Source organism: Athene noctua, chromosome 1 (assembly GCF_965140245.1).
Source record: "Athene noctua chromosome 1, bAthNoc1.hap1.1, whole genome shotgun sequence".
NCBI lineage: Eukaryota > Metazoa > Chordata > Aves > Strigiformes > Strigidae > Athene > Athene noctua.
In genome coordinates this window covers 253,129,996-253,145,536 of record NC_134037.1, presented here as the reverse complement: position 1 = coordinate 253,145,536, position 15,541 = coordinate 253,129,996, and the positions used below count along the sequence as shown (strand labels likewise).

At 48.7% G+C, this 15,541-nt stretch overlaps 1 protein-coding gene across 7 annotated transcripts in view; it reads left to right on the top strand.

The window, feature by feature from the left end:
- Window positions 1-15,541, top strand: part of AMOTL1 (angiomotin like 1) — an 89,463-nt gene that overhangs the window by 39,162 nt on the left and 34,760 nt on the right. For 6 of the 7 annotated variants that reach the window (XM_074917058.1, XM_074917076.1, XM_074917048.1 and 3 more), the window contains one exon: window positions 1,005-1,887. In XM_074917058.1, the coding sequence (XP_074773159.1) occupies window positions 1,005-1,887 (883 nt within the window). Of the gene's footprint in view, window positions 1-1,004; window positions 1,888-15,541 lie in introns of those variants that run through there. The other variant, XM_074917110.1, reaches the window with a different exon arrangement.

Below are 15,541 nucleotides of genomic sequence, written 5' to 3'. Positions count from 1 at the left end.
GCCTCTGAATGACTTCAGTGGCCTGTGTTAGGGTTGTGCAGCTAATCCGTCTGTGCTTTTTTTAAAATGCTGGTGTTACATCTGTGACCGTAATGCAGTCTTTGTACTCGCCCAGCAAAATTACAACAGTTAGTATTGACTCCCTTAGAAATAGTGTGACTGGCCAGAAGGAAATTTGCAGTTTTAGGGGAAGATTGTCAGAGCACAGGTTATTCTTTAATTACACTTTTAGGACCCTTTTATTCAGTGTCATTTCACAGTTTTTCTGTGACACATTCGGTGTTTTATTTTGTTTTGGCAGGCAGTGCACTTAGGAGGGGATTTGACTCATCTGACTTTGGCCGTCAAAAATGCAGCATCTTGTTTAGTATTGCCATACAGGGTGCCTCTGTAAGACTTGCAAGGCATCTCCAGGGGAGAGGTCAAACCTTAGAACAGGCTTCCTGGAGAGGTGGTTGATGCCCCAAGCCTGTCAGTGTTTGAGGCATTTGGACATAACATGCCTTAAATTTTGGCCAGCCCTAAAGTGGTCAGGCAGTTGGACTAGATGATCATTGTAGGTCCCTTCCAACTGAAATGGTCTGTTCTACTCTATTCTATTTGTATTTTAGAAAAGACTGAGTTTCCCTGTGACATTGCCTGTCTGTCTGTTGAGTTGGGAGGGCGTTCAGAGCTGTGGGTATTGGGCACATGTAGGATTATGGAGCAGAGGGCTGGGGAGGGGTCAGGAATGCAATTTAGTGGTTGCTGCAAACAGAATTAGGGATGATCTGGGAGGGGCACACACGAGTGGGGAGTGGTGCCCTGCCTCCTTTCATGGCTTCCAGCTATGTCTCCTCTGCTCCCAGGGGGACCCTGGCAGGGCACTGCCCCTGGGGTGCATCCTGGACACGGGGTCACAGCCATGGGGTGTAAGAGGGGGAAAAATGGGCGAGGGGGGGGGGGGGGGGGAATCAGACCTCCCAGGCAGCAGAGCTAATGGCTGCCTCTCTCTCCCCGCCCAGCCGAGGAGGCCCTCTGCACCCTGCGCCCACCCAGCTTCCGCCGGGTCCCAGAGGCGGAGATGCGAGGGGCGGAGGAGGTGGCAGCTGGCACCGTCCTGCAGCGCCTGATCCAGGAGCGGCTGAGGTATGGCAACCCCAGCGAGAACATGAACCTGCTGGCCATACAGCACCAGGCGACGGGCAGCGCCGGCCCCTCCAACAGCACTGCCAGCACTCTCTCTTCCGCAGAAAACCTCGTGCCCGAAGAGCTGCCAATGGTCCAGCCATCGGGGCGGCAGGAACCGCAGGGGCAGGAGCACCAGGGGGACGGTGCTGCGATGGAGAAGCAGCCCCGGGCCCCACAGCCCCCACACGGCACCGAGGAGCTCCCTACCTATGAGGAGGCCAAGGCCCAGTCTCAGTTTTTCCGAGGCCAGCCACCCTCGGCCACTGCTGCCACCCCAGGTTTCTATGGTGCGTCCAGCCAGAAGTCCAGGACAGAGGGGAGGCCAACGGTGAACCGGGCCAACAGCGGGCAGGCGCATAAGGACGAGGCACTGAAGGAGCTGAAGCAGGGCCACGTCCGCTCGCTGAGTGAGAGGATCATGCAGCTCTCGCTGGAGAGGAATGGGGCCAAGCAGCACCCCCCGGTCTCTGGAGGTGGAAAGGGCTTCAAGGCAGCCCCGCTGCCCAGCAAGGCCACGGACCCACGGGGCCCGCCGCCCGAGTACCCCTACAAAGGCAAGGTGGCAGCCCCCAGCAACAAGGGGCAGGAGCACGGGCTCTTCTACGGCGAACAGCCGGCGCAGGATGTCCTCAAGGCTTCCTACGCCACCCCCCAGCCCACCCGGGCAGACGTGGCCCTCGTCCGCTACCAGCCGCCCCCAGAGTACGGGCTCAGCAGGTAATGGCCGTCAAGGGGGGTGGGTCTGCCGGGCGGGCCTGATCCTGCCCTCACTGGAGGAGCCAGCTTCTCTGGGGCTTGGGCCTCGTGTAGGTGTGGCCCCTGCGAGCTTCAGCCATAGGTGTGCAGTGGGGACGTCACACCCCGTGGCCAGGCTTGCACAGGATAGCTGGTGGAGGCACCTGCATCTGCAAGAACGCTATATAAAGCATATTCGCCGCTTATGCCCTGCTTAAATCTTTCCAACAGAGCTCACGTGGGGCTTTCACAGTACCGGGCCCCTCGTCCTGGGCCTCCCTATGAGCACAGGTTTATTCCAAGCGCATTAAAAGTAATCCGGAGTGTTTACTCATTGCGAGTTGATCCCTGCAAGTGGTGCAAGTCCTGCCCAGTGCCCAGGCACATTTGATGCCTTCAGAGGTGAGCCCGTGTGTTGAAGGCTGCCTTTCCCTTGCTGTACCTAAATACAAGTGTTCCTCTGTCTCATCCCTGTCTCTTTGACTGCCTGGACAGTATTTTGCTGGGTTTGGAAGGCTGGTGTTGTCTGATGTGATTGTGGGTGATTTTCTTGTCGCAAACTGCCTTATTAGGTCTTTTCGGACCCCAAAATCCCCAAAGGTTTTGTCAGCATTGACTTAAATTGTGTGTACTTATTTTGCCACAGTGCAGGCGCAGAGAAAAGATGGCAAAGCTGACCTGGCTCTTCTGTTCCAAAATATGTAAGGCATGAAATCAAGGGGTGGATGCTCTGCCTTTCTGTGTTTGCAGAAGTGATGGGTTTTGTGTCAAGATGTGGAGGAACTCGGAGGGTGGCTTTGATGAATGTTGCAAGGCAGTTGTGACAAGCGGAGGGCCCACACTGAGTGCCGCTGGCCTTCCTCCAGCTACACATGTGTTTTGATTACTAGCCTACCACTGTGCAGAGTTTGTGCAATTTTGTCAGAGCAAGATGATATTTTTAAGAGCTCAGCGAAAATCTCTGTTTATGCTAAGAATCAGCTATATGAACTTGAGGGCAACAGGGTCAAGCTGGGGCCATGCTCTGCCGCAGCCATTTGTGGTGCTAACAAACATCTCTGGCACCAAGTAGATTCATCTCCACAAAAAAGGAGCTGGTTTGGATTTTTTTTATTACTCTTGGAAAATGCTGATTCAATACTCACAGAGTCTGTTCTGCTGAGTCCATGAAAGTGTGTGGACCTTGGTGCTGCATGCACTGCTACATGCACTGCTGCGGCTAACTGGGAACGGCACTGAGTGGGAAACCCTTTGGGACCAGTTTCAAAACCTTGTCCAGATGCCTGATCAGCAAGGTTAACGCTGAGAAACCCCGTGATTTCAGTGCAGCTTTTCCATACTGGCAGCGCAGGCCAGCCCTCAGCTTTATCCCAGTGTGCTGCTCTATCATCCCAACAGCTGTGGGGAGAAAGCCCTGGCTTGTGATGGTGGTTACTGCTCATTTCCAGTAAGGCACCATGGTTTAACCCCCAAATCACACTGCAGAGGGGATGCCTGCTACCCGTGTGCCATTTCCTTTGCATGATGGTGGTGAAATGTCCCTCTTGACATGTTCAAGAGCAGCGAAGGGATGTGTTGTGCAGCAGAGGACTGGCAGCGTGGCAGAGCAGAGCTGCTGCGGTTTGCAGACTTAACCAAAAATTCTTGGTGGTGTCTTGGAGCTCAGCAAGGGCCTGAATACTTCTCAGTCTGCATGTACTCCTGCTGACTACTCCAGAATATGTTTCCAGGGGTAGGTCAGGAGGTTGGGGTGTTTCACCGAAGCTAGGTTTGTTCTAAGATATATGGTCTCTCTTGTGCTTTCTTTAAGGCTGTTCTGGGTCCTGGTGTGCAGACAGGGATTTTTGGGTCCTTCTTAGCTCCTTTCACAGGGTGCCTGGATTTTGGGGGATGTTTCCTCCCTACCTGTTCTTGCCATCTATGTTTTAGATGGTAATTATCACTAGCAGAACAGTTCCTCACTTGCAGACTGTATCTCGTGCTGTTGCTTTGCACAGCACCAGAGACTGGCAGGGACACTTGGCTACGTAGATTTCGGTAAGCAGTAGTCTTCATACTCATCTCGGGATTTTTTTCTGAGCTATTTTTCTGTACGGGAATGTTAATCTTTGACTTTGCTTGGGCTCACTGAAATATTTTCACTGTTGACATTACCCAGACTTGCTCTTAATTGGTATGAATTGGTTTGGTTTAATCTCCTGTGCCATATTCCAGCCTCATGGGCTGCAGGATCCCCTTATGGCCCTGTTATCTGGGAAGATTTGGGTGACGAAAGCCTTCAAGAAGTGGCAGTAATCCCAGTGTGCTCATCAGTTGCCATTTCTCTGTCTGCAGCAGCTGTACATCCCAGTGAATCCCTGTGTGCATCTTGGGCTGTGTTGCAGGATGGGTTTGTCCAGGTCTGGAATGAGTGTAGATAAAATGCAATTTCACAAAAATGGCCTCTGCTACAAATATTCCTCTCTGAGGAGAGAGTTAAGGCAGGTACCTGTCTGGGGATGCCAGCCCCATCCCTGCTAGGGGACTTGTCTAGTCGGCAGCCCCTGAACACTGCTGGAGGAGAGTGGGGGGCTGTGTTACACTGCTGGGTTGCTCCCAAGTGCAAACCTTCCTGTGCCTCTGCTCTTGCTCACTGCTTCTTGCCCCTACCTGGGCTCTCGGAAGGCTCACGGACAGCCATCTGGCTGGGATGGAGGACCTTGATAAGAGAGGTCAAGGTAGGAGACTACCCGGCTTCATACAGTTAATGGATAAGTAGGGTTTGGAGAGGCTGGTTTTTTTCTGCTAGAGGAGCAAGAAAAGTGAGAAATTCCAGCTTTCGTCTTGTCAGGAGGGCCTGGGAAAGAAACTAATGGAAACAGAGCTTTGCCTGTGGTCAGATGGGAATCTCGTATATCCCAGCATCTCCTTCCCTCTGTCCTGGTCATATCTGTTCTCCATCCCATCCATCCTGGTGTCCTCTGGACAGGGACTGTTGCAAAAGGCTTCTGTCTTCTAGAAAAGAGAGGTGAGAAGCGCAGAACGGCACTAGTCCAGAGGAAGCACCCACAAATACCAGAGACAGAATAGACCTGCAGGGTCAACGATCCCCCACTCCCCCAGCTCTTCTGTGATGAGGGAAATGTGGCTGGAAACCCACAAATGCTGGCAGGGAGCTGTTGAAGGAGATGGGATAACTGCAGCTGCTGCTTAACTTGCTTTTTTGGTTTGGCGCTTTTTTTTTTTTTTTTGCACATGGCTGGTTTCAAAGGGAACATTGCCTTTATAATCACCATGGTGAGATCTCACAACTTTACTGTAAATCTCAAGGTATTTTGTATTATCTTGAAGACGTAGAGTCATATAATTCTGCGGTAATCTCAGCATTTATATAAATTAGACTTAATGACATCTGCTTTATGGACATCACGATTGCAGAGCTTGAACCCTGAAGCTTAAAGGCCAAAAAACCAAAAGGCAAATAAAAAGGAAACAATATTTGTTCCTGTTTTAAAATATCAGCATTTTTAAGCCAGTTGCATGTTGCTTGGGGCCCTGACTCATGACTTCTGAATGCTTTAAGTTGGCCAAGTGTAATAATCTAGGAAACTTTTCCTTTCCTAGATGTGCAGCTATTCCTGAATGGTGTCTTTGCTAACATTCCTTAGGTGCATGTTCAGGGAGTCACAGCTTGTCAGGTAAAAGGGCTTGGAAATAATCTAATTTAGTCTTTTGCACAACACCATGAATTAATTCCAGTTTGCGAAACATTCAGTTCTGGTGATTATAACACTGTCTGGAGAATCCATCACTGCCTTTACAGACTTGTTCCACTAGCTAATTGCCATCCCTGGCACAGATCTGCATCTTAGTTTTAGCCTGTATTTTCTAGTTGCCAGTTGGGATTTTGCAATATCTTTGTCAGATACATTGAGGAGCCCTGTGCTATCAGTCCTTTAATGTAACAGATGGAGCCTAGAGCCCTGTAATTATTTCACTGTTGTCAAAACCCCTTTTTTTACTACAGAAAGTCGACCTGGACACCATTGCAGTACCAGCTGAACCAGAGGCTCACCAGATATAATATCACCTCTGCAATGCAGCTCAATGTTCCTCATTTACATAGCTCATTAACACTTGATGTTTCAGACGTTGGCACCCTGGGAGCTCCCCATACAGCTTGTTACCCGGTCAGGCATGTGAGGGTAGTCACAGCCCAGGATAGGATTTCCCACCCTTTTACTGTAGCTTACTGTATTTATTCCTGGGTGGATGAACTTGGACCTGCTCAAGTCCACATTGTTTCTCTGTGCCCTGCTTAAGCAGTGATCCAGATCACTCAATGCAATGAATCTTCCTCATTGCTTCCAGTGGCCCTTGTCAGATCCTGGTGTCTTTTCTCCAGAATGATTTCTTTCTCTGCACCATTAATAAAAAGCGTGTATAATGCAAATGAATCCTTGAACTGGAAACACTATTGCTTGTTGACAGGACTTTATTTGTGGCTGCTTGCAGACAGGCACCTTTTAATTCTGATTTAATCCATACATTTTAAAAAATGGCATGCAACTGAAGAATAAAACTGAGCTGCTTTTTAAAGATATCCCAGCTTATCTGCCTCCTAAAATTCCACCCTGCCTGGATGTAGAAGCCTATATTTAACTGTTGGAATAGACTGGCTTCTCTGGCTGTTTGTGTATTAACCGCACCCCCTTCAATACCGCTGTTTTCAGACAACCTGTTGATATTTACTCATTCAACCACATGTCTGTGGCTGCTGAGGGGACTACAAGGAGCTCCTTTTCCTCCCTGAGACACCCCAGGCAGGCAGGCGTGCTGGCAACATGGCTGAGCCGAGGGATGTCACACCCAACCTGAGTTCTGCTGGCCTTTCTCAGCGAGGATAGCCCAAGCATGAGCGTGGGTTGGAGACTGCGCTTCCAGCTGACTTGGATGCTGGCAGCCCTGCAGAAAATCTTGGTATCCTCTCCTTCTGGTCTAATCTGCCTTTCATAAAAACAATGAGAAATGAAGCCGTTCCCACAGCTTGGGTGATGCCCATGTAATTTCTCCTTACACTTCTGTGTTACCATCCCAGTTGATTCCTCTAGGAGTGCAGAAGTTGAGGAAGGAAACCTTTTTCTTTGCGGAGTATCAGCAGGGCTTTAGAAAGAGTATTCATTACAGAATCACAGAATCATCTAGGTTGGAAAAGACCTTGAAGATCATCCAGTCCAACCATTAACCTAACACTGACAGTTCCCAACTACACCAAATCCTTAAGCGCTATGTCGATCCTACTCTTAAACACCTCCAGGGATGGGGACTCCCCCACCTCCCTGGGCAGCCCATTCCAACACCTAACAACCCCTTCTGGAAAGAAATGCTTCCTAATATCTAGTCTAAACCTTCCCTGGCACAATTTGAGGCCATTCCCTCTTCTCCTATTGCTTATTACTTGGTTAAAGAGACTCATCCCCAGCTCTCTGCACCCTCCTTTCAGGTAGCTGTAGAGGGCGATGAGGTCTCCCTTCAGCCTCCTCTTCTCCAGACTAAACACCCCCGTTCCCTCAGCCGCTCCTCGTACGACCTGTGCTCCAGACCCTGCACCAGCTCCGTTGCCCTTCTCTGGACACGCTCGAGTCATTCAATGTCCTTTTTGTAGTGAGGGGCCCAAAACTGAACCCAGGAATCGAGGGGTGGCCTCACCAGTGCCGAGTACAGGGTAAGATCCCTTCCCTGTCCCTGCTGGCCACACTATTGCTGACACAAGCCAGGATGCCATTGGCCTTCTTGGCCACCTGGGCACACTGCTGGCTCCTGTTCAGCCGGCTGTCAATCAACCCCCCCATGTCCCTCTCTGACTGGCAGCTCTCCAGCCACTCCTCCCCAAGCCTGTAAGCGCTGCTGGGGGTTGTTGTGGCCCAAGGGCACCCCCAGCATTTGGCCTTATTGAAGCTCCTCCAGTTGGCCTCAGCCTATGGCTCCAGCCTGTCCAGGTCTCTCTGCAGAGCCTCCCTACCCTCGAGCAGATCAACACTCCCGCCCAACTTGGGGTCATCTGCAAACTGACTGAGGGTGCACTCGATCCCCTCGTCTAGATCATCAATAAAGATGTTAAACAGGAGTGGCCCCAACACCCAGCCCTGGGGGACACCACTCATGACCAGCTGCCAACTGGATTTAACTCCGTTCACCACAACTCTTTGGGCCCGGCCATCCAGACAGTTTTTTACCCAGCAAAGCGTGTGCCCATCCAAGCCGCGAGCAGTCAGTTTTGCCAGGAGAATGCTGTGGGAAACAGTGTTAAAGGCCTTACTAAAGTCAAGGTAAACAACATCCACAGCCTTTCCCTCATCCAATAAGCAGGTTGCCCTGTCGTAGAAGGAGATCAGGTTTGTCAGGCAGCACCTGCTTTTCATAACCCCATGCTGACTGGGCCTGATCCCCTAGTTGCCCATTATATGACTTTTAATGGCACCCAAGATGACCTGCTCCATGACCTTCCCTGGCACCGAGGTCAGACTGACAGGTCTATAGTTTCCTGTATCGTCCTTCCTGCCTTTCTTGTAGATGGGTGTCACATTTGCCGCCCTCCGGTCCGATGGGACCTCCCCAGTTAGCCATGATTTCAGGTAACTCATGGACAGCGGCTTGGCGAGCACATCTGCCAACTCCTTCAGCACCCTTGGGTGTAACCCATCCGGTCCCACAGACTTGTGTGCATCCCAGTGGTGCAGCAGGTCTCTGACCACCTCCTCTTCAACTGTGCTGACCTCAGTCTGCTTTCCCTCCCCATGTCCCCGCTCATGAGGCTGGGTGTCCAGGGAACAGCCAGTTCCACTGCTAAAGACCGAGGCAAAGTAGGCGTTGGGCATCTCAGTCTTTCCCTAATCCTTAGTTACCATGTTTAACTCTGCATCCAGTAAAGGAGGGAGATTTTCCCTAATTCTCCTTTTGCTGTTAACGAATTTATAGAAACATTTTTTGTTATCCTTAACAGCTGTGGCCAAGTTGAGCTCTAGGTGTGCTTTGGCTCTCCTAATGTTCTCCCTGCTTAACTTCCCTATATCCTTATAGTCTTCATGAGAGGCCTGCCCCCTCTTCCAAAGGCAATAGATTCTCCTTCTGTTCTTGAGATCCAGCCAAAGGTCCCTGTTTAGCCAGGCTGGTCTCCTTCCCCACCTGCTTGTTTTTCAGCACATGGGAACAGCCTGCTCCTGTGCCTTTAAGACTTCTCTCTTGAAGCATGTCCAGCCTTCCTGGACTCCCACATCCTTCAAGGCAGCCTCCCAAGGGATTTTGTTAATCAGTCTTTTGAACAGGTCAAAGTTAGTCCTGTGGAAGTCTAAGATGGCAGCTTTACTAACCCCCTCTATTTGTTTCTTCAAGGATCGAAAATTCGATCATCTCATGATCACTGCACCCTAGATGGCCTCTAACCTTTACTTCCCCTTTACTTATTCTGAGTGTGGATCCCTGTGAAGAAATACGATATCCTGTCCCTCACTTAACTATGGATGATATGATTAATACAGTGTGTGCCTTTTCAGATGATAATTTTGCCCTGCAAATCTTGATGTAGTCACCCTCGAAAAAACTGGGCCAAGGTCTGTCCAGCACTAACAAACGAAATAGTGAATTCTGGAGATGTGAGTCCAAGTCTACAAAATGTTTTTTGAAATAAACCTTTGTATGTACAAGGTGCTGCAACTGTTGCTGATTCTGTAAGTCAGAGGATACCACAAGGGCTACTTCTTGGCTATGGAAAAATCTTCTCCCATTTCTGTCTGTATCAGCATTTAATGATGGATCTATAACTATATTTCCTTGCGCCGTGACTGTCAGACTGGGCTTACTGAACTTCCCAGGATCCTGTCTTTTTCCCACACAGTGACAACACTGATTCCTTGGTTACTCACGGCTACAAAGAATAGCATTTGAAGTCAGCTTCATGACTGCAGAAATCACAGTGGAAGTCAGGTAGACACTTGGGTCTGAGGTTAGTATCCAGACTCAAGGCTCCTGGTCACTGGGCAGGAATAAGCACCTTACACACTTTTTACTCTCATTGCAAGGTAAAAGCCTAAGGCAGCTTCAACAATCTGCACCCCAGAGAAGCCTCCTCCTTTTTGCTGACTCAGCTGAAGCATCCACATTAGATTTGTGAAGTTGTGAGATGAAGTTCCTTGGGACAGTCTTCAGGAGATGAAGTATGCCAGTCTGCCCCAGAGACAAAGGAAGGCAGAGCATTCAGAGAAAGATGAACTAAAAAGGTTATAGGAGGGCATTTTAATTATGTATATAAATGCCATGGTATGTTGGAAACAATGTTCTTCCTCCATTGGTCACTCTTCATCTCTACATAGAGGAGAGCTGCATTGCATCTGTAGCAGGGCAGTGGTGAAGTTTCCTTTCCAGAACATTTACAGGCATTTTCATTTCATTACTTCCTTACACTGCCCTGTTTTACTGGGCAGTAGGTCTTTCGTATTTATGATTTCCTAGTGGTCAACAGCAAGTGTCCTTTCAGGGTTTCTTATTCCTACATAAAATTACAAATTCCTCCCCAAATTCCTCTATGTTGGTCATTCTTGCTCCCAGGGGTTCGAGTGTAAGAGGTATATTAAGACCATGCCAAAATTTGGGAGCTTGGGTGGCCTTGCTGAATTCTGAGGGGTTTCTAAGGAAATTGAGGTCCACGGTCAAGTATTTTGCTGAAGACATTGTACTGTAAGCTATATATAGCAATCTATTACCTGTATTACAAGCTATACATCACTTAAAAGAGAGAGTGCCGTCTGGTGACCCTAGTATGGTAGCCCTTGAAAGGCTCACTGCCTGTATGGTGCTCCCTATTCTGAAAGCTGGTTTCCTTAGTTTTTTCTTTTTTTCTTCTTTGCATTGTATTGCAGAAGTATATAGGAGTCATACTTCTACAATAATGTCAACAAAAAAATATGTTTTCAATAGAACTGTAGCTGCAGTGTTTCAGAGAAATCCAAAACTCATAAGGTTCCACAGTTTCATGCTTTTAGGAAGGACAGTTTTTGATGAAAACATGTTTGGCTGGAAGATTTTAACCTGCTGTAATGCAGAGTAAGATCAACATTTAAAATACCATAGAAGCATTTTGAGAATGTCATTCTTTACTAAGTCTGAAGGAGCTCAGGATAATCCTGATTGCTTCGTTTCTTTGGAGCTTTACATGAGCGGTTGGATGTGAACTAAGCTGATGTTATAACTCCCCTTTTTCTACAAATGTTGATTTGTTAGTATGAATCGCTGTGTTGATTTTATTGCATATACACTTGGAGATTTTGCAGAAGGCTTAGTCAGAATTAAATTGGACAGATTAAGCAAGTAAAAGGAAAGTCAGAAATATGTTCATTATGTTGAACAGACGTGCTTCGAGAAATGTAATGTCAGTTTTGCCAGTTTAGTTTCCAAGCTGGAAAATGCTTCAGCGAATCTCTCCTGTGGCCCTGGCTGTTGAAACTCTGGTGCCTGGCTGCTGCTACAGGGTGTAAATCTTTAGTAGCTCAACAAGTGGTTTGTAGTTCAAGAAAATGGAGATCCCAGGGAGCTCTCCTCCCTCTGTAGTGTAAAGCTAGACAGACTAAAGTGCATGTGAAAAGGTTAAATTGATGGGAGCTTGAGATTTTCTAGAAGTATGGTGTCAGGAGTTCCTGCAGCTGTTTAAAGGGTGTATCTATGACCAAAGAACGTACTACTTCATTGGGAAAAAGAAAAATTGCTGTATCTCCACTGGTTTAGATTCAGAGATATATTTAATTATGTTATTCTAAGCTATTCCTGTAAAGAATCATAGAAGGGTTTGGGTTGGAAGGGACCTTAAAGATCATCTAGTTCATCATCTCTATGGGCAGGGACACCTTCCACTAGCCCAGGTTGCTCAAAGCCCCGTCCAGCCTGGCCTTGAACACTGCCAGGGAGGGGGCAGCCACAGCTGCTCTGGGCAACCTGTGCCAGTGTCTCATCACCCTCACAGTGAATAATTTCTTCCCTATGTCTAATCTAAGTCTACCCTCTTACAGCAAACCTGTATCTTTGTAGTGGTGTAACTGTGTCCAGACAGATTGGGCTTTTACTTACATAAAATCAGCTGTGGCCTTTATTTTGGTAAAGACAAGGAAACTCACACATAGCTCAATTACTTGCTGTGGGAAAACACGCAAGTGCAGACTGGCACTGAGAAGGTGCCCTGTGCTTGGCTGAGTTTGCACATGCTTGTGGAGCACCTTTTGCATCATGAGTGACATCCGTTGCTATACTCCTCATGATGTTCTTTATTGTTCAGATTTTCGAGAAAAAAAATATTCCAGTCCCACGATGGGCATGGGGTCCCTTGTTGGGATTTGCACACTGGGCCACTGAAAGAAAGGGGCACTGTAGGGATGGTGTGAGAGGTGTGCCCGTGGCGGCCTGTCCTTGTGATTTGCCGAGCAACTCGACACTGGGCTCGCTGGGCTCACTGGCTTTCACGGCCCTTGATCGCAAGGTACTGCTAGGAGCTTGATTTTGGTCTCAGGAAGGTAAAACGAGCCCCCCAGGTCAGTGTGATCCCCCCCCCAGGGCATCCTGCTGTGAGGTCCCAGCAGCAGGCAGAAGTGGTGAGGCTGATGAGACGGTGAACTCCAAAGGGCGCTGAGCAGGGAGCAGCATCTTAACCTGGTGCCAGTGTCCAGGAGCTCTGGGGCTACTCAGACCCACTGTTTTAAGGGGATTTCAGGGGAAGTCGTGACTGCTTCCTTTTGCAGCCCTGGGCTTTGCTGAGCACTGTCTGAAGGCTGCAGTGCAGATACACCAGCCATAAAGTCAGCTTGGGAGTGGGAGTGCATGCTCCTTTCCTTTCTGATGACAAATACAAGAGGGCAAGGCAGCCTAACATGCTCAGTTAAAATGATACAGTCCCTGTTGGAATGTGTCCCATCCTGATAAGGCAATGCTGATCACCACAGCAAATCCCTGCAGTCAGCACAGAGGGAAGAGCTACAGTAGCATCTTCTCCTCTGGCAGAGTGGGATGTTTTTTGTCTCCAGCTAGTGTGGAGTTTGATGAGAGGTGTTTTTGTCTAGCTGCTGCAATTTCGTTTTCCTGTTTCTCCGTGCTATCGCATTTCTGCTGTGGTGTGTGCTGTGTGGGCACAGGGATGGATGAGTGGGGCCGGGGCCAGGGCCAGCACAGGCAGAACCCTCACCAACCATGACAGATAAAATTTTGCAGTGTTTCTCTTGGGAGCTATGTAAAAACATATGGAAAACAAAGGTGATTAGAGACAACCAACTTGGCTTCACCAAGGGCAAATCAAGCCTGACTAATCTAGTGTCCTTCTACAATGGAGTGACATTATCTTTCTTTAGCATTGGATAAAGAAAAAGCTATGGATGTCATCTGGCTAGACTTCTGTAACACCTTTGATATGGTCTCTCACAACACCCTTGCCTCTAAATTGAAAAAATAGGGTTTGATGGATGGACTGTTAGATGGATAAGGACTTGGCTAGAAGGCCATATCCAGAGAGTTAAAGTCAGTGGCTCAGTGTCCCAGTGGAAACCAGTAATGAGTGATGACCCTCAAAGGTCTGTTTCATATCTTCATTAATGACAAGGACAGTTGGATCAAGTGCACCCTCAGCAAGTTTGCAGATGACACCAAGCTGCATGGTGCAGTTGGTTTGCTTGAGGGAAGCGATGCCATTCAGAGGGACCTTGACAGGCTTGAGGAGTGGGCCCATGCGAACCTCATAAAGTTCGACTGATACTGGCAATCTCCAGTATCAGTACAGGCTGGAGGATGAATGGATTTGGAGCAGCCCTGCAGAGAAGGCCTTGGAGATACTGATGGATGTGAAATTAGACATGCACCAGCAGTGTGTGCTTGTAGCCCAAAAAGCCAATTGTATCCTGGGCTGCATCAAGAGAAGCAAGCCAGCAGGTTGAAGGAGGTGATTCTCCCCCTCCACTCCACTCTGGTGAGATCCCACCTGGAGTACTGTGTCCAGCGCTGGGATCCCCAGCACAAGAGGACATGAACCTGTGGAGCAGATCCAGAGGAGGGCCGCAGAGATGATTGGCGTGGGGATGGAACACCTTTCTCATGAGGACAGGCTGAGAGAGTTGGGGTTGTTCAGCTTTGAGAAGAGGAGGCTCTGGGGAGACCTTATTGCAGCCTTTCAGTATTTCAGGGGAACTTACAAGAAAGTGCAAGAGACTTTTTACCAGGGTCTGTGGTGATAGGACAAGGGGCAACAGTTTTAAAGGACAGTAGATTTAGTTTGGATATATGGAATAATTTTTTTTTTGACAAGGGTGGTGAGACGCTGAACAGGTTGCCCAGAGAAGCTGTGGCTGTCCCCTCCCTGGCAGTGTTCAAGGCCGGGCTGGACGGGGCTTTGAGCAACCTGGGCTAGTGGAAGGTGTCCCTGCACATGGCAGGGGGGGTGGAACTGGATGATGTTGAAAGGTCCCTTCCAACCCAACCATTCTATGATTCTGTGAATTACTGTATGTTTTGTTGGCCTTATGTAAAGTGTCATACAGCACCTCCCTGACCTACTGTCCTTTGGAAAATTTTATCCACTTTCAGTAGACATTTAGCTCCTAAGTCATTAGACTACACCTCTTCCAGAGAAGTAATGTGCCTGGGGCTGAGAGCAAATTCTCCTGGCCTGGGGAACCGCCCAGGAGGAATAGGCCCTCTCCTGTGCTGCCTCCATGAATGTTTAATTTACCAGGGGATAGCCTGATAAATGAACATAGACAGCCTTAGGGTGTGTCTGTGCTGTGCAGGTAAAAGCCCTCTCGAGGCCAGGGGCGAGCTCAGCACAGGCTTTTCCAGTGATGGCTGCACGAAGCTTGGCTGCGATCTTCTTCCCCAGGATGCTTAACCTGAATCAGGGTCTGTGCTGCTGGGCAGGTTAGCAGTATGCTAATGTTTGGGAATGGGCTTGTCGCTAGTCTTTGCTCCATTTCAATACTTTTCTGTGCCACGGTGGATGCATTGTGCAAAGCATGAGAGCTGGGATGGGAGCGTGGGGTTGTTTGTGTGCTGTGTCTGGGGGTCTGCAGGGCCCCATTTGCTTTCCCTCTAGTTTGGACAGAAGATATGACTGAATTGCTGGCTTTCCTCACTGTCGTGTGGCTTGATGGGGACAAGCTTGTTAGAGCAGCCACTGCTCGCTTTTAGGGCAGGGCTTTAAAATTGCCTTTGCTTTTCTTCTTATTCTGCTGCAGTTGAAGGCAGTGATGGGTTATTATCAGCAGAATTAAGCCAATGCTGAGAGCTTTTGAAAACTCTGCTTTGAGAAGCCGTGTAGGTGCTGAAGGCAACACTAATCATATTTATTGTGTATTTATATAGCACAAAATTGTCTGTCTGAAAAACAGCATTCACAGATCTTTGAGGCCAAATGGGGTAAATACTTCTGTTTGTTAGGTCTCCTGCCTCATGTAGGGTAGGGAAATAAAGACAACTATAGCTATAGCCAGCCTAATAGCTTGTGGTTAAGCTGAAATACAACTTTCAGAAGGTGCTTGATTGCAGACTTCAGGTGAGGTCCAGCAGCCAGCTTATTTTCCAGTCCAACTGGGCTCTGACACAGATGTCCCATGTGGTCCGGGTTGAGTCTCTTAGA